This window comes from Coenobita brevimanus, chromosome 71 (assembly GCF_032717465.1).
Source record: "Coenobita brevimanus isolate Jiangsu-jjx chromosome 71, ASM3271746v2, whole genome shotgun sequence".
In the NCBI taxonomy this organism is placed as follows: Eukaryota; Metazoa; Arthropoda; class Malacostraca; order Decapoda; family Coenobitidae; genus Coenobita; species Coenobita brevimanus.
In genome coordinates this window covers 38,099,635-38,126,249 of record NC_137024.1, presented here as the reverse complement: position 1 = coordinate 38,126,249, position 26,615 = coordinate 38,099,635, and the positions used below count along the sequence as shown (strand labels likewise).

Below are 26,615 nucleotides of genomic sequence, written 5' to 3'. Positions count from 1 at the left end.
TCTCTAATATACTGTACTGTATATATATATATATATATATTTATATACAGTAAACCCTCGATATAACGAACTAATTGGGAGGAGGGGTGAGTTGCTATATCCGAAAGTTCTCTACATACGAGGGGTCGGTATTTCTGAGGGATTACCGACCTAGTTTGCTACATAAGGGGATTCGTTTGGTCCTACGTGCTCAAACATAACCTAAACTAACTCTATGAAGTTTTACATGGAGCATTCAATGGCTTATGAAGTTGTATGTGTAAATACAATACTGTATGAAGTTGTACATATAAATAAAATACCTATAATATGAACACAGTATAATGTAGTAGGTTACAGTACACTTACTGTGCCAGGAAGGGATGCTGTTGAAGTACACTTACTGTGCCAGGAAGGGATGCAGTTGAAGTACACTTACTGTGCCAGGAAGGGATGCTGTTGAAGTACACTTACTGTGCCAGGAAGGGATGCTGTTGAAGTACACTTACTGTGCCAGGAAGGGATGCTGTTGAAGTACACTTACTGTGCCAGGAAGGGATGCTGTTGAAGTACACTTACTGTGCCAGGAAGGGATGCTGTTGAAGTACACTTACTGTGCCAGGAAGGGATGCCGTTGTCACCGTGGGGTGATTACCAAACTTACCCCTCATTTAGCGACCTTTGTTCGCAAAATCCAGGGTAAGTTCAGTTGCGATTTGGCCGTTCATTATATCCCAAATTTGCAATACCGGGGTTCGTTATATCGAGGGTTTACTATATACAGTATATCTATATACAGACATACTTTAACTTACAAGCATTCAAGATCCAAGTATTTCAAAGATACGAACACGAAAAAAATACAAACATTTCACAGGTACGAAAGTAACCACGACAAACTACTTTAGCTCGTAGCGGCCTGTTGCGACCATTTTTGAATGTGGCGGGTGACAGTAGTTGCGAGGCAGGTAGCTAGGCGGTACTGTGGGTGCTATGGGGCTAACCCGCCACTTTTTGTTTTTGTTTTGTTCACGTGGAGAGAGAATCGCTCCTCTTTGTGCTTTTAGTACTTTCACTCCATTTAATATGGCTGATAAATGCAAGTGTGTTGATAGTGGTACTACTGGCTCATCTAGGAAGTGACATGCCATTTCTATGGAACAAAAACTCGAAATAATAAAGCGTGTTGAACGAGGTGAAAGAATCATTGCAGTGGCGGATTCATTTGGGATAAACAGATCAACCGTGGGGACAATTATTAAGGATAAGGAGCACATTCTTAAGCATGTGAAGGGTGCTGTATTCATGAAGCCCACCATCATTGCCAAAACACATGGGCTTATTATGGAGGAGATGGTGAAACTTCTGAGAGTGTGGATAGACAACCAGATTCACCAGTGCATTCCTATCAGCACAGGGCTGATACAGGAGAAAGCCACTGAGCTGTTCCAGGACCTAAAGATGAAATATCCTGAGGAAAAGGACGTAGAGTTTAATGCAACACTTGGATGGTTTTACCGCTTTAAATCATGGGCTAACCTCCTTAACATGAAGGTAAGCGGTGAGGCAGCTAGTGCGGATGCAGTAGCAGCGAAAGAGTTCCTATCTACGTTGGCAGAGATCATCAAGGAGGGTGGCTATCTCTCGGAGCAAGTGATGAGACAGGTTTATTTTGAAAAAGAATGCCCGACAGGTCCTTCATATCTAAGGAAGAGAAGAGTATGCCAGGATTTAAGGTCTCTAAGGACAGGCTACCTCTCTTGCTGGGTGGCAATGCTTCAGGTGACTGCAAACTGAAGCCTCTCCTCGAGTATCACTCAGCCAATCCCCGTGCCCTGAAGAACATCCCTAAGGCATCCCTCCCAGTGATATGGATGGCAAACAGCAAGGCATGGATTACCCTTGCCTTTTTTCAGGACTGGTTCTTCAACCACTTTGTGCCACAAGTGGAAAAATACTGCAAGGAGAACATTCCCTTCAAAATTCTCCTTGTCCCTGATAATGCCCCTGGACACCCTCCCAACCTTAATGATTATCACCCCAACATTAAGGTTGTGTACCTGCCACCAAACACAACCTCACTCCTCGAACCCATGGATCAGGGAGTTATTGTCACCTTCAAGAGGTATTACCTCTGCTGTACACTGAGACAGGCAACAGCAGCAGCAACTGAAGCTGAGGAAGGCAAGACTTTGCCTGATTTTTGGAAGGATTATAACATCTTTAAGGCCATCCAAAACATCGCTGCTTCCTGGCGTGAGGTGAAACAGATTAACATGAACGGTGTGTGGAAGCCCCTTTGCCCCAGTCCGTGCAGGACTTCAGAGGCTTCACGGACCCTGATGTTATTGCTAACATGGTGGTGCCGAGTAAGGAACTAAATATGGATCTGGAGGAAGAGGACTTCGATGAGTTATTGGAGGTTTATAAGAAGGAACTGACGAATGAGGAGTTAATGGAGTTAGACTTACAGCAGGAGGAGGAAGAGGCTGAGCCAGAAGTTCAGACCAGGAAAATGACTATCAAAGGGTTAACAGGTGCCTCTGGAATGATAGAGAAAGGGCTTGCTTCCTCTGAAGAACTGGATCCGAATGCCAACCAGTTTGGCAGAGTCTATGCTGCTGTGCATGATGCCCTGACCTACTATCATGTCATCCTTGATGAGAACAAGAAGAATGCTTCCCCGTCATCATTCACGAGGTTTTTCTCAAGGGTGGAAACGAAATTAAACAAACTACAGCCTTCAACCTCCTATGCTGAGCCTTCAATCTCCTATGCTGGGCCTTCAACCTCCTATGCTGGGCCTTCAACCTCCTATGCTGGGCCTTCGGCCACATCCGTTTAGCCTGCTTCTCCCGAAAATGACGACTTGCCCACTGCTCTCTCCTCACCTGCATCTTCCAACTAACTCCACTCCTCCACCTGCCTCCTCTCACTTCCTGCAAGTCCTGCTATGTCTGCCCTAAGGTGAGCTACAGTAATATTTATAGAATAACTCTGTTATCGCTCATGTCCGATGTATATTTACAACTAACAAAACAAAATGAAATGCTTGCCACATCCACATCTTCACAGATGGCAAACGTTCCATATCTTTCGCCAGTTGTAAATAAGCATCGGACAACAGCAAGAAAAGAATTGTGTCTTATACTGTATGTTTTTCCTGTGTATTTCTTGTGTTAAGTTATGCATTTATATTTCATAATACAATATAAACTGTTTAAGAACATTTAAAACTCTACTGACAGATCAGTGAACAGTACAGTTTTTTTTATGTTGTACAGTATTTTCAAGAAATTTCTCTGCATCAGAAGTTAAACCTACTGGCCTATGACTACCGAACTTTGTACTTTATTAGTATTCTAAAGGTACTTCCTATATCCTTCAAGCTCAGAGCACTCACTGAAACTAAAAGTTAAATGACCAACCATAGGAAAATAACTTCTATGTTTTAAGATGATTTGTGCACAGTTTTCCCTAATTCAACTTTCCCCTAAGTTAACCTAATGTAACTTAACCTTCCATCTTTATATACCAAAGAGCAAATACCTTACAAGTTTGGTGCAGTTTATTTTTGCGCGTGCTAGTTATTTTACGACATGAATGAAGCCAACATGAGGACCATAATAAAAAACCAAGACAAGATCCTGGAAGCCGAAGGCTATCACACGGCACTTCATACCAGGTTTGCCGAGGATACGATGGTAAATCGGAACAGTAACGTGGTAAAATTGCCGACGATACCACGGGCATTTGGAATTCATCTGGATGGATCCCTGCCGAGGATACGACGGGCAAAACAGTGTGACCAAAACCCAGGCGACTCGACAGAGAATGTATCGTACTACAGCACTGAACATTTAGCCTGACACTGAATACATATTAATATTTTAGAATAAATATCAATCGTTTTGAAACCCTTCTCATCGGCGTGTGTACCAGTTTATAAACAAAGTTGCTTCTCCTTATTCTCTACCGAGTCAGCGACAGCGATCACTTTCCGCAGTCACGAGACGGGGCTCTGGCAACAGCGTGAGCAGCATGCCCTTTGCCGAGGATTACAGAGTGCTAGGACAGGCAGAAGCAGGACCTTCCATGGCTGTGGACGAAGATAGTGATTCTGAGTGTGATTTCGAAGGATTTATGAGGGAGGTTGAGGAGGAGCAACAGCCATTACCCGCTAGTGACGCCAGCAGCCATCCTCTGGGGACCCAGTAGGACTACCTACAGCCTTGGATACCACCTTCCATTCCCAGCAAGTCCACCAATACTATCCTAAAAGGTTAGTTATCATTCATAGCACAGCACCATTTATTATAATTACAATAGTACCAATATATGTATAGGTATATGGTACGTATTTAGGGTGACTTTTCCTAGGGTTGCTGACATAATTCATTTTTCCCCATAAGCTCTATTGTTAGTCCAACACGTTTTTGGTTCAACACGTGACCCATGCATGACAATATTACCGTGTTCGACGCGAGGGTACTGTGTGTATATACAGGTAACTCGCACGGAACACGATCTCACGGAACGCGCTCGCAATTATACACGGTAAGGGCTGGGATACATATAAGACAACGTAAGATTAAAAACCATTATGAAAACTACAAATTAACAAAGGAGAGGCCTTTGAAAGATCAAATCCTCGAACGTCACCGCAGCGCGCGGTTTGTTTTGATTACGTGACGATCTAGGCGGGAAATTATTCAGTGAGTGAGACATTCCCGAGTACAGTAGCACAGTATTTGTAAGTTAAATATTTACAGTACTGTACTATTCTGGTAAGTTTATGTGCAACTTAAAGTACTATTAAATAACGTTAAAGCAAGAATTAAAGTCTTATAACCAGTTTACCTGATAGGCGTCAGAATATTGCATTTTTTATTTGTTCGTTTTTTCCACAGTGCTGTTCAGTATTTGTAAGTTAAATATTTACTGTTCTCGTATGTACTGTACTTGTAAGCACTTAAATAAAGTTAAATCATTAAATAAAGCCTTGTAACCAGATAACCCGAATTATATGATTACCCATGATCGTGATCGGAATATTGCCTTTATTGTTTGTTCGTTAAACTCTTACTGTACTGCTTTTCTACAGTACTGTATTTGTAAGTTAAATATTTACTGTTCTGGTATGTACTTGTAAGCAATTAAAGCATTAAATAAAGCCTTGTAACCAGTTAACCTGATTTATATGATTACCCATGATCGGCGTCGGAATATTGCCTTTTTTTTGTTTGTTCGTTAAAGACTTATAATAAGAGAAAAATACATTTTTGTCTTGGTATCTTTACCTATTTGCTCAGGTTTGCTGTAATGGTTTGCAACTTGTAGAAAACTGTGAAAACTTTCGGGAAGTGAACGAAAATCTGGGACATGACCTTGACTTCACTGTCTCATGTATCATCTGTCAGTTCACCACTGGCTATCGTGATGAGTGGATGTACGATTTTTTCGCTCGTGGCCATGCCTAACCACACATAGTTACACCCATTATCTCGACCCAGACAGAAAATACAACCTTTTTCCTCCCTTGCAAAACACAAACAACCACCCTGTTTACGAGACAGCAATATATATTGCGAAAATAACAAGGTAAAATGATAAAGATGAACGTAAAATGATTGAGAAAGATGAACATGTTATGACGGAAGAAATACGTTTTCCCTGTCTGTAAACGTATTTATTTCTGCTTTGTATCTGTATTCGTAATAATTAGACTTATTGTTAGTTCTGAAACTGCATTACGATTCTATTTTTAGCCATTCTCGTGGTGTGGGAGCTGGAAGTTGTGACACAACTTCCTTATTGCTAATCGGACTGACCCTCCACTTTATTCTCCCGTGGCAGAGTCTAGCCTTGGAGGACGTGCAGTTTTCTCATTTAGGACTGAAAATTCAACTCTTTCGCTCCCTTTTCCAAGCATGGGCACAACGATAACGTAAAAAATACCTCGAAACTACCATAAACATATATCAAAAAGGTGAAAATGTATTCATAACATTTTTTTTTTTTTCCAGCCATTCCTAACAGATTATGTACTGGAATCATTCGATATCACAGTACTGCATTTCTAAGTTAAATATGTACTGTTCTGGTATGTACTTATAAGTTAAAGCACTGGTACCAGTTAACCTAATTTATTACCTATGATCGGCGTCGGAATGTTTCCTTGTGTTTATGTACAGTATTTGTGTGTTGAAGTTTTGCTCAGGAGTACTGTATTTGTGAGTTATAACATTAAATAAACCTTCTAACCACTTAAAGTGCTTTCTAGTGACAGATAACAGCAAAACAACACATTTGGGGGGTCTAGGGAGCAAAATACGGAGTAGTTTAAATATACGCGATTTCGCACCTAACACGGCACGGTAGGAACGAAACCCTCGTGTTCCGTGCGAGTTACCTGTATATATATATATATATATATATATATATATATATAGCTAAACAGATAGATAGATAGATAGACAGATATACAGTAACAGATACACACCAGCCAGTTGACACCACGACCTCTACAATGGCAGCAGGGGGTAAGTATACGCTTTTTTATGTTTTTATTATTTGTGATTGAGTTGCAAGAAAAAATATACAGTATATTCTAGGGAAAATCCAAATTACAAAAATAAGCCCGGTTGTGGGGAGGGGATAGGGTGCAGAGAGCCCAGCGTCAGAAGGTTAAGTCACTGTGTGATGTTTTCTGGTGTATTCAGCACTCTCTATTTATTATTTCTAATATGTCACAATATTTTCTTGTGTAACCTAAGATAAACAAGTTGATTTTGGTTTAGACCAGAGTTTGATTTGACTGAGATTGCAGTATTCCTTAATCCTCTCTACAACAGCTGAGTTTTTACTGTTCTTTCAGAAAACTAAAAATGAAGAGGTCAAATGTTAAATTTTCAAAGGCATAACAGTAGTATCAACTTATACAACTGATATTGTACGCTATACATTAAACACTTTCCACCTATGAAGTATGAGCACAGGAAGGGAATGGTGTAAACAATGGTAGCTGTTAGCTACTTCAAGTCAATTTCACTGCAATTTACATATCTAACATGTATCACTCATTAACACCATGAAATGCATTCCTTCACAACACACCTGAAAAGGATAGTTTGGATATATGGTGGCCATGTCAGTAAATATCGTGACAACTATTATCGCTGTTACTGGTAAAGTCTTGTGTGATGGACTGGAGTGTCGTCTGCAGCATGAAGCCTGGCGTCTTTGCCAATATGGTGGCTGCTTCCTTCCAGCCGTCTGGTGAATGAGTTTGGGAGAATGTGCAAGAAACGGAATGTAGAGGTGAATGTAGAGAAGAGTAAAGTTATGGTCTTCGAGACAAATGAAGCCACTGAATGTACAGTGAGGTTGGATGAGGAGGAAATGGAAAAATGTGAGTGCGTTTAAGTACTTGGGGAGTGTGATAAGTGTGGATGGAAGTTTAGATGGTGAACTGCTTGAAAGGATACAACAAGGAAGAAAGGTTGCTGGTTCTTTGAAAGCTGTGATATGAAACAGGGAAGTGAGCATGGAATTAAGTCGCTGCATGACTGTATTGTGACACCGACTCTAACGTATGGAAGTGAAGCTTGGACCTTGTTGGAGGGACTCAAGTCAAGAGTGAGGGCAATGGAAATCAGTTATTTGAGAGGAGCATGTGGAGTCACATGGAGAGACAGACTGACAAATGAGAAAGTAAAGGAGCATTGTGATGTGGATGCGAATGTGACAGAAAGCATTAGGAGAATTACAGAGGTGGTTTGGCCATATGGAGAGGATGGAGAGCGAGAGACTGATGAGGAGAGTGTATGTGAGTTAGGTGATAAGGGGAAGAGGGAGGGGGAGGCCAAGGATGAGACGGAGGGATGGAGTGTAGAGATATATGAGGGAGGGCGATGAGCTAGGAGAAGGAGAGTGAAATGGCAGGGGACATGGAAACATGAAGGTAATTTGTCTGTGGCCACCCCTTATGGGATTAAGGTGTCTGGCAAAAGACTGACTGATAGATGTCTTTAACAGTGCAACTGATAAAGTAAATTAAAAGATACATATACCGTAAGCTTCTAGGTACATCGCAGAGTGCACTTGCCACATTTATCCAGAACCGGAAACTCGTCTATTATGTGCATGAATGCTGGGGATAGGCTTGTGAGAGGCAGACCAAAAAAGACCTGGGACGGGGTCACAGAGTGTGACCTCAGGGATAAGGGACTGAATAGGGAGGCTGCCAGAACTTGAACAGTATGGGGACCCGCCACTGGGTGACCAAGGGCAATGCATGCCAACATGTTGGAGCCTTTATAAACAAAATGAAACTAATGAAGTGGTAACTACCAGGGTCCTCCTGTTAACTATGGTCTGTCTATTTTATGAAGCGCGTTTAGGCGTTGTCCCTCTCGGGAATTTCCTAGGCCACCTCTCTGCCAAACGTGTACACCTCTCTGTCTCATGTCAGCTATTTACTACTTTTAAATGAAGTTTATTTACAGTATATATATATTCAATTCTCTAATAAGGCTATATAGTGTTATAAATGTCTCTTTTTTTCTAATAATAACAATGACTTTTTATAAATACCACAACACTTGGCAACGTTGCTTTCCAACGTTGCCATGCTTGTAAGGGTAGAGTGACATTGTTAATCCAGGTCATTTCCACTCTGGCCGCCACCTGAGATGGATGCTCTTACTCCTGCTACTCGCTCTCGTGTGTTCCACAGTAGAGAAAAAGAACTTATTTACAACGTAAATAAGTATTTATTAGACGAGAAGGCAAACAGAGGACCTATAATTGTTCCCTCAAAAGCTGTTGATTAGGCCTCCTGGGGAAAACTTCTATAAAAAAAAAACGTGCCTTGACTTTTACCTCAAAGGTAGTGTGGAAAAAAAGTTGAAATTATAAAGAACAAATAAAACATCATACTTTACGGAAAGTATCATATTCATAAGAAAAACATAATGCTGACAGGCAGACAGTAACAGAGAGAGAGAGAGAGAGGAGAGAAAGGGAATGGAGATATGGGGGATAGGCAGACAGTGAGGGAGGGAGGTTGGAGAGGGTGGAGATAAGGAAAAAAAGGCAAGACAGAGGAAGGGAGGGAGGGAATGTGGTGGAAATTGAACAGGAGCGCAACAAGACAGTCAGGATGCTTTTCCTCAACCTCAGTGGTGGTGTGGAAAATAAATCAGTCATAATAAAAAATAATGTTATATTGAGAGAGAGTCAGTCATGAGGCTTTTCCTCAAATTCTAATAATTCATAAACCTGTAAAGACTCTTTATAGAAATAAATCTACAAAAAATGCAATTTCTATATGCAGAGACAGACAGACAGACAGAGATGAGAGTGGTGTGTGGGAGGAAGAGTTGTCATTTACGCCTTTATTCTAATCCGATTAAGGTGCCCAGTACAAAGTATGGCAACACTGTGGGACGGGGACTCCCCCAAGAGGGACAATGCCCAAACGCTCTTCATAAAATAGACGGACCATAGGTGGAGAGACACAAATGTGGCATCCACCCAGGAACCAAACCTGTACACTAATTCCCACACCTCATTGAAGTGATTCCCTGTCAGCCAAAGGGGAACATCAGTTCACTACATAGGACAGTCCTGCAGAGGCAGATGTTTGCCTGCAGTTGATGGGTCTGTTCAGCCAGGCAGACTAAGGCTGATTAACAACAAGTACCTGCACCCTGGCATTAAACTCTCAAATCTGTCTTTCTCCATTCACTGTAATATCACACAAGGAGTCACCTTCTCTCTAAAGGGCCATCACTTTACTCTCATCTACATTAGCTTTCACGGCACTACTTGCATTGTATAAAAAAGGATACTGGAATTTTTCCGCACTAGTTATCACAGAGGAAGCCATCATCATCATCACCGTCATACACCAATTTCCCAATATTTCAACGGGGTAAATCAATTTCAGAGATCATCTGAATCCCAATCACAAAAAGAAGTTGCAAACTCCAAATGGGAGGCTGGGGGAGTACAAATGGGTGGGATGGGCTAGAATTGTGGTGGGTGGCGGAAAAAGTTGGGGACAGTGTACTATGAGGAGGCAGACATTGCTGGCTGGCCAGTAAGGTAAGGTCATGGTAATGACTAATACCAAAGCTTTCTCCAAGAAAAAGAAAAAGCAAACATGTATGTACTGCTCACATATACACAGCACCTTACAATGCAGGTAAAAACAATGTGAAATGCCAATTCACGTTCCATCAAAACCACTGCCAGTCACTGTATTGGTGTTAAAAACTGATAAACCATCCATTCAGCCATAGTAAAACCAACACCATTTATTAAACTAAAGTATAAATACAATGTAACACTTGTTCAAATGTTAACAAAACCATCACCAGTTACTGTAATAATGAATAAATACTAAGCAACACCTATTTACTTATCAACAAAACCATCACCTTCTATCAGTATTGTGTTTTGGCAAGAAAAAAAAAAAAAAAATTAAGTGGATGTACAGACCATCACTACCACTGGGGACATCACCATTAACCCTGCGGCGACGACGTAAACGAGCCAAGCGGTTGTTACGACCAGTCTTTTTGGTCTTGATGCCCGTGCACTCTTCATCTCTTACTGCTGCAGAGCTGTCCTTTTCATTCACTTCTTCACTTGCCTCTTTGCCATTTTCCTCTTCACTTTTCTAAAAATATACAGATCAAAGGTATCTGTTAATATCAATCATTAATGAGCATATTGTGCTGTATAGTTCTTACAGAATGTACTAGCAGGGGTACCCAGTGCTGCCCTGGTAAAACCCAAAGATCATGCATTTCGGCACTGTCTGAGGCCCTGGATGGCTACTCCTACTCCCACTGTGGGAGAAGACCACTGGGGTTTCATAATACCAACTAATCCAATGTTCCATCTTAGACCCATTTCCCCAAGGATATGTTTCCCATGGGGCTATTTCCACCATGGACCTATTTTCCCATAACCTACCCACCCACCAACAATTCCCACTCACCCTGCTCACCCAGCTAACCTACTCATCACATACTTCTTACCCAATCCTGACCCATCCTGCCCACCCACTCACCCACCCACACTGCCCACTACACCCACCAACCCTAATCACCCACCTCACCAACCTTACCCCACCACACCCACCCACTCTGCCCCACCACACCAACCCATCCACTCAACCCTACCCACCCAGCACAACCACCCTGCCCATCCCACCAATACATGCATCCATCTGACCCACTGTAGCTAATAATATGGCAGTAGCTGGAGAGAAAAAAAAAAAAAAAAATCTACAGTAATTGGCTACCATGTTTCCACTACGCCGACTTGATTATTTCTAATTACTTCTGATCTTGGAACCACTTTAGCAACTGTATTGTGCACATTTAAAATTGTCATAAAAAATTACCCCTGTTAGAGCTGTTCAGAGCTCTACATGCATCCCCCTTAATATCAATTCAGGAGAGACAAACAGACAGACAAACATTCTTTTATATCCAGGTGTTTATTATACATACACACACACACACACACACACACACACACACACACACACACACACACACACACACAAATAGAAAGTTATTCTGTAAAGAGGTGCGGAAATGAAGAAGTGCAAGCGGAAAGAAATGGGATGGTGTGAAGGATGCAGGTGGTAGATTATTAACCCATGGAGATGAAGTAAGGACCAGATGGAAAAAATATTTTGAAAGCCTGATGAATGAAAATAGAGAGAGCAGAGCAGCTGTAAACATGACTGGTTTTGGGGGTGTGCAGAGGACTGCAGTGCCAGGAGACATGAAACTCGCACCGGTGAAGAGTGCTGTGAAGCAGCTGAAAAATGGGAAAGCAGCTGGGGTTGATGAGGTGTATGCAGAGATGCTTAAATGTAGTGGAGAGAATGGAATTAAGTGCTTGTTGGAGATATGTAAGAAGGCATGGATGAGTGAAAGTGTGACCGCAGAGTGGAAAAAGGCTGTGATTGTACCCCTGTACAAAAATAAAGGTGAACGAAGTGAGTGCAAGAATTATCGTGGCATAAGCTTACTGAGTGTGGTAGAGAAGGTATATGGAAGAATTATTATAGAGAAAGTAAGAGAGATATCAGAAGTTCTAGTGAGTGATGAACAGGGTGGCTTTAGAAGTGGCAAAGGATGTGTGGACCAAATATTTGCAGTGAGACAGATAGTAGAGATGGCTTGTGAGAAGGACCATAGGGTGTTTAAGGCATACATGGATCTGGAAAAAGAATATGACAAAGTGGACAAAAAAGGATTGTGGAAAGTTTTGCGCATGTACGGTGTAGAGGGTAAGCTGCTAGGTGCCATCAAGAGTTTTTATGATGGTAGTGAAGCATGTGTCAGGGTTAATGGGCATCTATGTGAATGGTTCAAGATCAGTGTGGGCGTACGACAAGGTTGTGTGATGTCCCCATCGTTGTTCAATGTATATATGGATGGGGTGATGAGAGAAGTGAAAACACAAGTAATGGAGAGAGGGATGGCATTGGTAATGAATGGTGATGGATGGAATGTCTCAAATTTGTTGTATGCTGATGATGCAATACTGCTTGCAAGTACCGGACAAGAACTTAGCAGGCTAGTGCAGTTATGCTGATGTCTGTAAGCATCGTTCCTTGAGAGTAAATGCAGAAAAGAGTAAAGTGATGGTTATTGAGAGAGGTGACTCCCAGTATGATGTCACAGTGAATGGAGAGAGACTGGAATTGGTGAGAGAGATCAAATACCTGGGTACAGTGATAGAAAAGAGAGGAAAATGTGCAAAAGAAGTTGAAAGTAAAGTGACACAAGGAAGAAAAGTGGCTCGTGCAATGAAGGCCTTGATAAGAAACAGAGGCTTGAGTGTTGCAGCTGTGCGAGGCTTACATGAAGGAGTGTTAGTGCCAACTTTAACATATGGATGTGAGACTATGGTGTGGCATGAAAATGAAAAATCAAGAGTAAGAGCAGTAAAGATGGGACTGCTGAAGAATGTATGTGGAGTACAGAGGGTGGATAGGATACGAAATAATGTGATTTGTGAAAGATGCGGAGTGAGGAAGTCGGTGGCCACCAGAATTGAAGAGAGTGTACTGACATAGTATGGTCATATGGAGAGAATGGATAACAATAGAGTGGTGAAAAAGGTACATCTGAGCAAATTCGAAGGAGGGAGAAGGCGAGGTAGGCCAAGGAGAAGGTGGAGAGATATGGTGAATGAATGTGTGAGGAAGAGAGGTTTGGAAGTCAGTGTGGCTAGGGAACTGACAGGAGATCAAGGTGGCTGGGTGAATTTTGTGAGGAGAAGTGCATGATCAGGGATTTTTGTCACCCCTTTTTAACGTGGCAGCGTCTGGATTGACTCTGTCGGATACGATTCTGTGAAGCTACAGAACGTGGTGAATGTTTTTGGCGTATCCAATAGAGCCAGGATTCCAGGAGCTTGAATGATGAGTGATTGGAAGCGTGGCCCATTGGATTGGGCAATTTTGGGTTGTCTGGACATTGCTACTCCTCACCCTGCCCTTGGCTGGGAAAGGAGGTCTGGATGATGATGATGATGATGATGATGATATACATATATATATATTCATTCTTTCCTCGTCCTTCTGCCTACGGGTGACTTTACACTCCCTGTTCTGTCTTTCATTCCTTAATTCTTTCCTCTTCCTTCTGCCTATGAGTGACTCTACACTAAGTGACAAGTCAAATGGTTTCCTGTACACCAGGAAACCATTTACTATGCTGGGTGGTAACCATATAACCAAATTTTGGCGCCTGGTGGTTTAGTGGGTAATTATTGTGCTCCAATCGGATTGAGCCGGTGAAGGTTTATATCCAAGGAGTGGTTGGGGTTTATTGTTCACGTAATGCCACTCAGGGATGAGTGAGGTTGGTCACTCTCATCTTAAATGTCAGGACCAACTGCCTAGCCCTGGGCTCCTACACTCCTCATGGGGCAACATAGGATTGGATGATGGATGGATGGATATATATATACAATATGTATATTTCCTTGTCTTTCTGCCTACGGGTGACTTTACACTCCCTCTTCTGTCTTTCTTTCCTTCATTCTTTCCTTTTCCTTCAGCCTGTGGGTGACTCTACACTGAGTGACAAGCCAAATGGTTTCCTGTACACCAGGAAAGCATTTACTAAGCTGGGTGGTAACCATATAACCAGATTTTTGGTGCCTGGTGGTTTTAGTAGGTAATTATTGCACTCCAATCGGATTGAGCCGGTGAAGGTTTATATCCAAGGGATGGTTGGGGTTGATTGCTCATGTAATACCACTCAAGAATGAGTGATCCTAGTCACACTCATCTTAAATGTTGGGACCAACTGCCTAGCCCCGGGCTCCTACGCTCCTCATGGGGTAATGTAGGATTGGATGATAGATGGATGGAACATATATATATGCACCAACTTCTCTCAAAACTCACATGAAGAAATAGAAACATTCTATGACAACATCTCCCAGATTATGGAAGAAAAAAAGACCACATAAATTATACTATATACTCATGGGAGACTTCAATGCAAAAGTTGGGAAATCAAAAAATGGAGAAGGATGTAGCTATGGGAAAATTTGGAGTGAGAGAGGAATGAAAAAGGAGAAATGCTAGTAAATTTTGCTGAAATGTATTACATGAGAATAATGAACACATTCTTTCACAAAAGAACAGGGAGAAAGTAGACCTGGAGAAGCCCAAATGGAGAAACAACGAACAAAATCGACTTCATCATAGCAGATAAGAATAAAACAATCACAAATAGTTATCAACAAAGTAAACATAGGAAGTGACTACAGAATGGTGGGTTGCACAACCAGATTCCTTTCAGAAGTGAAAGTAAGATGATTAAAGATAAAAAGATATGCCCAATAAAAGTAAGCAAAAACAGAGAAGCCTTTCAGCTGGAAATAATGAACAGATTTCATGCTCTAAGTAATTTTGAATGTGACACTTATGAGCTGAATGACAGACTAACATAAGTGCTAAGAGAATCAGCAGAGGTAGTAGGAAAACCTAATACAACCAAAGCCAAAAAGTATTTAGAAGACACCTGAGCTTATGAAAAAAAGAAAGGAAATGAAAGTAAAAACAAAGAAAGATGAAACAGAATGAGCGGAATTAAATAAGATTATCAACAAGAGACAATGAGATGAAAAAAAAAAAAAAGAAACATGGATCATATCAAAGAAACCATCAAAAGATGAAAAAGTCTGAGACAGATCCAATGTAAAATGTTACTAGGAAAGCAACAAATTACATCACTGAAAGACAATAACGGTAAAGTCATTAAATGCAGAGATAAGATTGTGAAAACAGTTGAAGAATTTTACAGAGAACTGTATGCATCAAAGACAGTAGTACCAATAGCTAACTTTTCAGTTGACACAAGTGAAATACCTGAGGTAACACCAGACAGTAAATATTTCTCTTAAAAATATGAAAAGAGAGAAGGCTCCGGGAGAAGATGGAATAGTAGCAGATTTACTGTTGGATGCAGGAGTAGAAGTACAAAACAGGCTTGCTCACTTATTTACACAAAGTATGAAAAGGAAGAAAATTCCAAAAAACATGGTGTAATGCAACAGTGATTTTACTCTACAAAAAAGATCTCTCAAAAGATCTTAGTAACTATCGACCCATTAGCTTATTATCAGTCATTTACAAACACTTCATTAAAGTCCTTATGAGCAGAACAACAGCAAATTTGGAGGAAAACCAACCTCGTGAACTGGCATGATTCCGAAGTGGGTATTCAATTATGATCATCTACACACAATGAATCAGCTCACTGAGAAAACTAGAGAATATAATAAACCACTGTGCTAAGGTTTCGTTGATTATGAAAAGGCTTTCAACTCAGTGGAGCACATACCAATTATAATTTCACTGCGAGAACAAAGAGTGAATGAGAACATTGTAAAACTGCTCAAAAACATATACGGGTATAAAGTGGGAACTGCTACAGTTATATTACGTACAGACTCGGAAAAAAAAAGACTGAGAAGGGCGTGCGTCAGGGTGATACAATTTCACCAAAATTATTTACAGCATGCCCAGAAAGTATTTTCAGAAAGCCAGACTGGCATAACAATGGAGTCAACATAGATGGAGAAAACCTAAACCATTTAAGATTTGCAGATGACACTGTCCTAATCTCAGAAACAGCAGAGACATTGCAAGAATGTTAAATGACCTGAACAGAGAAAGTCTCAAAGCAGGACTGAAGATGAATCAGAGTAAAACTAATGCTTAATCCACAAACCCCAATGAGTGTCATCAGAATAGGCGAAGAAATCTGTGACAAGTCGAGGAGTACAATTACTTGGGGCAAATACTAAAATTAAAGAAAGGTCATGAGAGCAAAATAAAAAGACGCATTACAATTGGATGGAAAGCTTTCGGTAAACAAAGAGACATTATGAAAAGTAGCTTGCCAGTTTGTATGAAACAAAAAGTATATAACAAATGTATAATTCCAGCTATGACGTATGGTTGTGAGACTTGGAAACTGACAAAATCGATGGAAAATAAATTAATCCATTCTCAGAGGGTAATGGAAAGGTCAATGTTGGGAATATCTTTCAGAGACAGGAAAAGATAAACTTGGGTGTGAGAGCAGACTAAACTCAAAGATATTACAGAAGTTATAAAAGAACAGAAATGGAGGTGGGCAGGCTATGTAGCAAAAATAGGGGATAACTGATGGAACAAGAGGCTGACTGACTGGACACCAAGAGATTGTAAGCACAGTAAAAAAAAAACAAGGCAAGACAGGAGGTGGAGAGATGAGAGAGAGAAATTTACAGGGAAAACGTGGTAAAGATTGGCTCAGTCATGAATTCGTGGAGAAGACTGGGGGAGGCCATTGTTCAGCAGTGGACTTGTAATGGTTGATGATGATGATGATGATTATATATATATATATATATATATATATATATATATATATATTTATATACAGTAATCACTCCAATATCCGACGTAATAGAGCTATAGGTAGGTCCGGTTATTGGTTTTGTCCGGATATTGGGCCCCAGCTTATGGACTTGTACTTATGGACCCTAACTCAGAGAAACACCTATACAACTCCCTCTGGACATGCATAGCACCAATTTAAGACCCAAATCACACCAATAAGGCACATTGACTGAAATAAATGCAAAAGAAACATAAAATGAGGGTTTAGAAGTATATTCATACATTAATAAACATTCTGGTACTTATGGACCCTAACCTAGCCTAACTCAGAAAAACACATTCCTACTGCACATGCATAGCTACTAACACCCAATTCACACCAATAAAGGACATTAAAGAGTGAAATGAGGTAAGTATAGTATGGAAAAAAGTACAGTATGAAACATTCTGCCTACTTACAGCAAGTCCCTGGCCACCTTGATGAATAACCACCTCCTCTCGGACTCTGACAGTAAGAACGATTTCCTGAAGCGCTTGCAGTACACTGTTCCTGAAGTCTTGCACTGAACTTAGTCAATAACACACAGAAGTCCGTTCTCTTCACAGTGTGCACTTTTGTCTAAATAATGTTCCATTGTAACTTACTAAGTGTTGCACTTTAACTTTTCCCATTCTTTTCATTTTCCAAAGTTAAAACAAACAAGTCTATTTACGTTAAATTTTTTTTTCTATAGAGTCTTTTCTCTCACAACTTTAAATCCTTAACACAACACACTGTTTTTTTCACTGCACAACACTCAAAATTCCCGTGTGGTCTAGTGGAGAAGTTCTTGCTGTTTATTCACTGTCAGAGTCCAAGAGTATCACTGGCAGGCGACCTAGGGGTGCATCGCTGGGTTGTGGTGATGGCGTACCCACTGCAGAGGACTCTGAAGACAGCTGCAAACTCACGCCGAGCAGTGACTCCACCGTGGCCGATATGCTGGGCTGTGGTTCGGAGCATGAGGGCCTGTCTTGGGGAGGCAACGGAGTGGAGCCAGGGCTGGGCACAGCGGGGGTCACGGGCCTGAAAAAACTGTCAATGGTTGATTGACGCAATGACCGACGATTCTGACGATTGATGATGCGCTGCCTGAAAGCACGCACTTCCTCCACGAGTCCCAAGGGCCCCATCTCCCTGTCGCAGTCCGGGTGTTCCAGGTGGTCTAGGACGAACTCTAGATGTTCCCGGAATGCGCTCAGCTTGGGGATGGCTGGAGTAGTGTCCTGCTGCGAGGAGTCCACATCATCGTCGCCTTCAGCGTCGGAATCTTCAAGTTCGGTAATGACACCTGCAACCGAAGACGCGATCTCGATATCAGACAACATCTGATACCCAGGATCGCCCTCGTCGTCATCCAACCACTCACAAACATCGTCCACATCTACATCGTCGCCGTGCGTACGTAGCCGTGCATGGAAGTCATCCACGTCAAACCCTAGATAATCATACTCCACATCCGTTCCGAGAAGCAGACGAGACCAACCATTTTCCAGAGTTTTCACAGGGACTTCCTTCCATGCACTAGCCCAGTTGTACAGCGCAGACTTGATGTTGTAGCGGCGAGGGTTTTCCAAAGTCCACTTGCCTCGTGTGTCCCGTCCCTCCCTGCGCTCGTCCTCGTCCTCGAGAACAACCATCACCTCGTCCAGTAACTTCCGACAGTATAGGTGCTTTGTTGCCACGATCACTCCTTGGTCCATTGGTTGGATGAGAGCAATCATATTAGGTGGCAGAAACATGCACCTAATACGGCCATTTTCAGCAACCAAGTACTTGTCGCACAGGTGGGCAGGTGCACTGTCGAGTAGAAGGAGGGCCTTTACCTGGTCGCGCGGGATTCCCAGTGTCTTCGTCTGGTAATGGATGACCTCCTTGACGAAGTGACGGTGAAACCAGTCTTTGAAGATCTCAGCTGTGAACCAAGCCTTCAAAGAATGGTACCAGACGACAGGAAGGACATCCATCACCCCACGAAGACACAGAGGCTGCTTTGCGCGGCCAACAACAACGGGCTTAAGCCAGTGCATGCCGTTAGCACTGTCACAACACAAAGCAGATATCCGTTCCTTGGAAAGCTTGCAGCCAGGTACACACTTCTCCGTCTCCTCGGCTAGAGTGTTCGTTGGCAGCGAGCGATAGAATAGGCCAGTTTCGTCAGCGTTGTAGACTTGACCAAGAGATAGGCCCTCCCTGTCGATCAAGCCTTTCACCTTGTGCCGAAACTCATCAAATCCATCCTCGTTAGCATCCAATGCTTCGCCATGTGCTTTACGGTTGGTAAGGCCATGCTGCAACTTGAACGCAAAGAGCCAACCCTCGGATGCCTTGAAGTCTAGGGCGTCGTGAAGCCTTGCGAACTTCTCAGCAGCAGCCTTCAGCTCCGTTCCACGTACCATCACACCAGCAGCACGTTGTTGTCGATACCAAATCAACGTGGAGCGGTCGATTTCTGCAAATTTGGGGGTAAACATAACCTTCCTCTCCACGTTGCGTTTGCTTCTCGACGAGAAGTCAGCCATGTATTGCATGAGTTTGTCTCGGGACCTCTTGATATCGAACAAAGTAGATAGGGCCAGGTTAAACTCGCGGAGAATGCGGGAAGAAGACCACCCCGCATCTACTTTCTCCAATATCTCCCGTTTCTTCTCCAGAGTCAACACCACTCTCTTCCTATTCTCAGGTGGCGGGGCCATCATCACACACACTAAGAGGAGGCCCGAGAGCAGCAGGAGGCCCTGCAGCAGGTAGGGCACCACCACAAAAGCGATCACGTGGGCAGCCATTACGACGAGCGTGCACTTGCGGTGAGAGACACGCGGAAAGTGGGGAGGATGCAGCGGCGCTCTATCGGACGTCGGAGGAATGACGCGCCAAAACAATGCTCTCCCGCGGCACGCGCAGTAAGTTCAAATTATGGACGGGGGGGAGGGGGGGGGGAATCGCCCCCCCCCCCCGCGGACCATTTTGGGAATGTTGGATCCCAGGACGATTATGTCCGGGTAGTGGGGATGTTCGGTTATTTGGCATCCGGATATTAGAGTGATTACTGTGTGTGTGTGTGTGTGTGTGTGTGTGTGTGTGTATATATATATATATATATATACACTGTATATACACTAGAACGTCGATTTAAAGCCAATCAATTTAAAATCGTACCTACAATTAAGGCCATAGCATCAATTTAAAGCGAATCCTTCCAATTTTAAGTGAGTTGAATCTAGCGTGTGTTGTTTCCCTCGCCATCATCTGTACTGTTTCCCGCCAAACGTCTCTAAGCGTCCCACAAGGCTGCCCGCCACCCTCCACCCATTGTTTCCCCTCATTTCACATGCTAGCTCTATAGCGAGCGGACACACCTAAACTACTCTGAAACTTTCTCCTGCCTCATGTGCACTACTCACCATCACTATGTCTAAGAGGCCATCCGCAACATCATTATCTACCCCTGTCAAGAAATCAAGGCAGTCTATTAAAACTGAACAGAAAATAAAAGTGCCAGATGCCCTGAAGAAAGGAAATGGAGCGTCAATGGTAGGGCGGCAGCTTGGATTGTCAGAGAGCTCTGTCCGCTCTATCAAGCTCAACGAAAAGAAAATTAGAGAAGCAAATGCTTTACCAGACATTTCAAAGGGAAAACTCCATCTAAAGTCGTGCATGTATGGTGTGATGGAAGATGCACTAAAGTTACGGGTGGAAGATATGCAGCACCGAAAATTTCCTCTCACGGGCCCTCTGCTGCAAACACAAGCCTACGAAATACAGTCTCAGCTACTTCAAAAGGAAGGGAAATCCATTAAAGATATTAAGTTCAGTGCAAGTACTGGTTGGCTTTATAAATTTATCAAGAGAACGCATCTAAGGAACGTGATGCTGACGGGTGAAGCGGCATCTGCTGATGCTCAGGTCGCCGAGGAAATGAAAAAAGTGCTAAGTGAGCAGGTGAAAGAAAATGAATATTCAAAGTGCCAAGTGTGGAACTGTGATGAGACGGGACTGTACTGGAAAAGGATGCCCCAAAAAAACATATTTAATGAAAAATGAAGGCAAGGCACCTGGATTTAAAGCAAGTAAGGACAGGCTCACTATTCTCCTCATGGTCAATGCATCAGGCACTGCACGGATGAAGCCACTCATCATCCACCATTCTGCTAGACCAAGTGCTCTGAAAAATGTGCTCCTTCCCATACTTCCTGTGCCTTGGAGGTCTAATAAGAAGGCATAGATGATGTCAGACATTTTTGAGGAGTGGTACCTAAGCCATGCTATTCCATTCATTGAAAATACTAACAAAAAACATAACCAAAGTAACAAGGCCCTGATTCTGGTTGACAATGCTACAATGCATCCTCCACTCCAAACACTTGTGCACAGTAAGCAAGGAAGTGCAGCTGGTCTTCTTTCCTCCAAACATGACCTCACTGATTCAGCCATTAGATCAATGTTACTGCCTTGTTCAAATGAAATTACGTAAATTATACCATGAAGCAAATGGCTGAATCCATGAATAAAGACATGGACATGACTGCAGACAAGTTTTGGAAGACCTACACTGTCAAAGATGCCATAGCAAACATATCCCTTGCTTGGAATAATGTGCCAGAAAGTGCACTAAATGGAGTGTGGAGTAATTTGTGGCCTGATGACGTCAATGATTTCAAAGGCTTTGACAAAGATAAGGATGTGCAAGACATCCTGAGGCTGAGTAAGGAAGTAAGAGGTGATTCCAGTTTTACTAACCTGGAAAAGAGTGATGTGCAAGAGCTGCTCAACAGTATGGAGGAATCACTCACTTCGGATGAAGTCGTAGACATATAAAATTTGCGAAGAAGCACGTGGAAGCAGCAGCATCAATAGATATGCCCCAGACATCTAAGAAAGAACTAACAATTCCTATTCTCAGGGAGTTTATGCAACACATCACTTCTGCCACCCAGCCTGCACTTCAACATAACCCTGATATGGAGCACAGTATGAACTTGATCGTGGCACTGAATAAGGCTGCATCAAAATATTCTCAACTGCTGGATCAGATAATCATGTCCCAGCAACAGAAGAAAATCACTTCATTCTTTCATCCATTATCAGGTGAGTCTGTTATGAAACTGTGTAAGAAGCTGATTATTGCACAATATGGAAAAATGGACATTAAACTGTGTGTGTTTGATATGTAGCGTAGCCTAATGTGCTAAAATTTAACAAGATGGTTATTTGCCACTGCTTCAGCACCAGGTGAAGCTAGCCCATCTACATCTGGGGAGCGAGCATCGTCCCATGCTTCCCACGAGTCAGATTCACCACCAGACAGTGACGTGGATTGTGATCTAGCTGAGGTTCATCTACTTCTTAAGAGGAAGGCTTGCCTCAGTAAAGGTGGGTGAAAATCTATTTTGAATAGCTTAAAAATACAGTACAGTACCGTTATGAAAATGAAAATTGAGGGTTAAAGTTGAAATGGATAACAAGTGTGGGAAGCATGGTGGAAGACGGGCGACATGTGCATATGTGGACCGATACAATGCGCTGCCGCATCAGCTGATCACTTGTAAACACTGTTTCACATTCCATAATTTTATCTGTGTTGATTTATAAGTGCTTGTTTTAGCATAAGGCTAAAAAAAAGCATTGTTCTGCTTATCCTAGACGGGCTGAGATGATTCAGACAGTCTAGACAGGGGATGAGACAGAGTGCTACAGTACTGCCCTTTGCTGTGATCTGTGCCACTTCCTGCCTCTACCATACGACTCTTCTCAACTGCAGCTACAGGTAGTGGTGACTACACATTCCAACGTTATTCCATACATCATCTTATGTTTATTAGTTAATAAAACACAAGCATATATAAACAGTTTGTTTTTCTCAAGCAACGTTCCATTAACCCCTAAACCGCGGGCTTGTTTTGCTTTGACTTGCGGCTCCCGCGGGCATGTTCGCGCTCCGACAGACTCTCTAAAAATATTTGCCAAAAATCAGTTATTAGTCCGAGAATATCAAAATTACATATGCATAAGGCACATACCTTCAGCTTTTTCCTGGGATGTTTGTTGAGCCTTTGTCGAGTACCATAGGACTTGTGGAGACCTCTGAAGTTGGGTAACAAAGTCTCCACTTTACATTTCCCGATAACCCGTAATATGATTACCACTGCCTGATATCATCAATAGAAACACTATTCTATGATTCTCAAATAGTTTGGAATCCATACTCCCCAAAAAAACACTGTGAAAGCAATGAAAATTACGAGGGCGTATGACCTTCCCACTTGACATCGTTCGGCGCTGGTGTTCTGTCATTTATTATTCATAAAACTCCTCACACTTTATATTTCTATTACTATATAACACTTTTATATATCTACAGTCTTTATCCATAAGTTTCCTTCAGTAATAGCAGTTTATTGTCACTGTAGGCATTCAATTTCTCTTTCAGTAAAATAAGTAGCATTCACTTTCTCGTCCTGTATACTTGCGTTGAGAGTGAATGTCACTTTCACCTTCACTCTCATAACTCATAGTATTCATACATGCTAGAGTGAAACTTTCACTTTCATTACTCCTAGTATATATACTTGTATTCTTATAATACTACTCATTTACATTTCTATTTACATTCTCTATTTTATTTACATTATTTACATTTCTATTTTATTTACACTGTGTTAGGCACTGTCACTTGCAGTAACTTATAAAACTATTTTCCACTGTTCACTTATAATAACATTCATTGCTTTCACTTGCTGTTTACTCATTATTTATATTTCCACCTGTACTGTTTTACTCACCAGAAAGATCATGGTCACTCACTATCATTTGTCAGCCCTTTACCTCTTTCCGCACGAGGTTTAGTAGAGGGTAGAGGTCACAGGGCCCTTTGCATGGAGCTAAAAAGCAGCGGAATTTGACAGGCGCGAATCCGACGTACTTTCACCTTGAAAGACGACAGTAAACTAATACTGATGGCCTGCCTCTTGGGGGAGTGCAATACTGCCAACGTCAGCCTTGTGACAGCTGCTAATATATAGCTATGAAATGACTGGCAGGAAATCTAGACAACACATAATAAATTAGGTAGTTCCAGGTGAATGTAAATATTACTTAGGCTTCTCCCTTCCCTCCTTATATATATTTTTATTATGAGAATAGATTATACGGCACATTTCAAGGGGAAACAAACAGAGAAAATTAGCGAACTAGTGCACGTGAGGTGTTGTCGGGTGATAATTAGCCAATTCCAGGTGTATGGCACTCTCACTTACCTTATTTCTTTCATGTAGTGCTGCCTACTTCTTCCTTAGCCTGTATCATTCTTTTTCTGTGCCTGTCCTCCTCTCTTCCTATTTCTCACCATCATCCACTCACTTGATGTAGTGCTGCCTACTTCTTCCTTAGCCTGTATCATTCTTTTTCTGTGCCTGTCCTCCTCTCTTCCTATTTCTCACCATCATCCACTCACTTGATGTAGTGCTGCCTACTTCTTCCTTAGCCTGTATCATTCTTTTTCTGTGCCTGTCCTCCTCTCTTCCTATTTCTCCCATCTTTCCTGTCACTTCTTATTGCTTTTCTTTCCTTTACAGGTGGCTTTACATTGAGTGACAAGCCAAATGGTTTCCTGTAAGCCAAGAAACCATTTACAACGCTGGGTGGTAACCATATAACCAAACCATACGTGCTCCCTACGTGTCAGCAAGTGGGTTGCTGGAGGGTTAGTGCCCCTCCCCATAAAACAAATAACTCAAAGTCAAATGGCCACCCCTTACGGGATTATGGCGTCTGGCAATAGATAGATAGATAGATATATTATTTGGTATAAGAATAGGGCATAGGGCTTATTTCAATGGATGAAATCAGTGGAAAATTCCAGGGAAGCGTAGCACGGCCGGGCAGGAGAGAGGAGAGGGTAATGGAGGGGAGGTAGGGAGGGGAGTCAAGAACGGGGAGAAATGGCTAAATTGTCAACAATGGATGGGAGTACAGATGAGATTAGGAGTGCTGACTAGTGTTGGACATTGGCAGTACTGACAGATGATACAAGCCACCACTTGAATGCCCAGGGCAAATTCAAAATAACACAGAATCACAAAAGTGACGCCCTGCGGTATGATCCCTTGCTCCCAAGCGTCACGAAAGTGATGCCCCGCAGTTGAGGGGTTAAAACAGCACTTACATTTAAAACGAACTCCCATGGACCCTATCTCGTGCTAAATCGTCATTCCACTATACTATATATATATATATATATATATATATACAGTAAACCCTTCACAAGTCGAACTACATGGGGCTCTACCCTGGTTCGAAATACCGAATTTTCCGTCTTACCAAATTTTCACCCCCGAAAATTGCTAAGACAATACCTATTACTTGTCCTTTCAACACTCAATTAACCCCTACACCTCGGGGATGTTTTTGCGCTCCTTGAGCGTCCCGCGAGGATATTCGCACTCCGACTGGCTTTTTAAAAATATTTGCCAAAAATCAGTTATTAGTCCTAGAATATTAAAATTATATATGTGCATAAGGCACATAACTTCAGCTTTCCCCTGGGATGTTTGTTGAGCCTTCGTCGTCTACCGTAGGACTTGTGGAGACTTCTGAAGTTGGGTAATGTAGTCTCCACTTTACACCTCCCAATACCCCGTAATATGGTTACCACTGCCTGATATTATAACTACAAACACTGTTCTATGAGTTTCAAGCAGTTTGGAATCCATATTCCAAAAAAACAAACACTGTGAAAGCAATGTAAATTACGATTGCATACGAGCTTTCCACCTGTGCTGGTTCCACGATGGTATTCTGAGGCGGAGCTGTCATTTATTACTTATAAACACACTCACACTTTATATTCCAAGTACTTTATTACACTTATTTATATATACAATATTTATCTATAAGTTTCTTTCAGTACTAGTAGTTTATTTTCACTCCAGGCATTCACTTTCTCGTTCTGCATACTAGCGTAGATAGCAAAGCTGTCACTTTCACTTTCATTACTCCCAGTGTTCATACATGCTAGAGCAAAACTTTCACTTTCACTTTCATTACTCCTAGTATATATACTTGTATTCTTATATTACTACTTATTTACATTTACATTTACATTCTCTATTTTATTTACATTATTTACATTTACATTTACATTCTCTATTTTATTTACATTATTTACATTTCAATTTTATTTACACTATGTTATGCACTGTCACTTGCAGTAACTTATGAAACTATTTTCCACTGTTCAGTTATATTTACATTCACTGCTTTCACTTGCTGTTTACACATTGTTTACATTTCCACTTGCACTGTTTTAGTCACCAGCAAGATCGTAATCGCTGTCCATCATTATCATTGATAAATTAGCCAGTTCACGTTCCACAGCAGAGTCACTTAGCCCTTTACTCCTTTCCACATGAGGTTTAGTAGGGGCAGAGGTCACAGGGCCCTTTGTATGGGGATAAAAAGCGGCGGAATTGGACAGGCGTGAATCCGACATGGTTTCACCTTGAAAGACGACAGTAAACTGAATGCTGTGGCCTAGGGGCAGTAAAGGGATGCCAGTGTCAGTGTGGTGATGGCTGCTAATATATACGCTATGAAATGATTGGTAGGAAATCTAGACAATACATAATAAATTAGGTAGTTCCAGGTGAATGTAAA

The 26,615-nt window shown here is 41.9% G+C and overlaps 1 protein-coding gene and 1 pseudogene across 1 annotated transcript in view; one reads left to right on the top strand and one right to left on the bottom strand.

Moving 5' to 3' along the window:
* The window catches only part of Smg5 (Smg5 nonsense mediated mRNA decay factor), a 179,230-nt gene that overhangs the window by 51,509 nt on the left and 101,106 nt on the right, over nucleotides 1–26,615 (bottom strand). Inside the window, exon 9 of the mRNA XM_080277945.1 lies at nucleotides 10,486–10,666. Within this exon, the coding sequence (XP_080134071.1) occupies nucleotides 10,486–10,666 (181 nt within the window). The remainder of the gene's footprint in view (nucleotides 1–10,485; nucleotides 10,667–26,615) is intronic.
* On the top strand, nucleotides 21,444–22,571 carry LOC145406586 (uncharacterized; annotated as a pseudogene).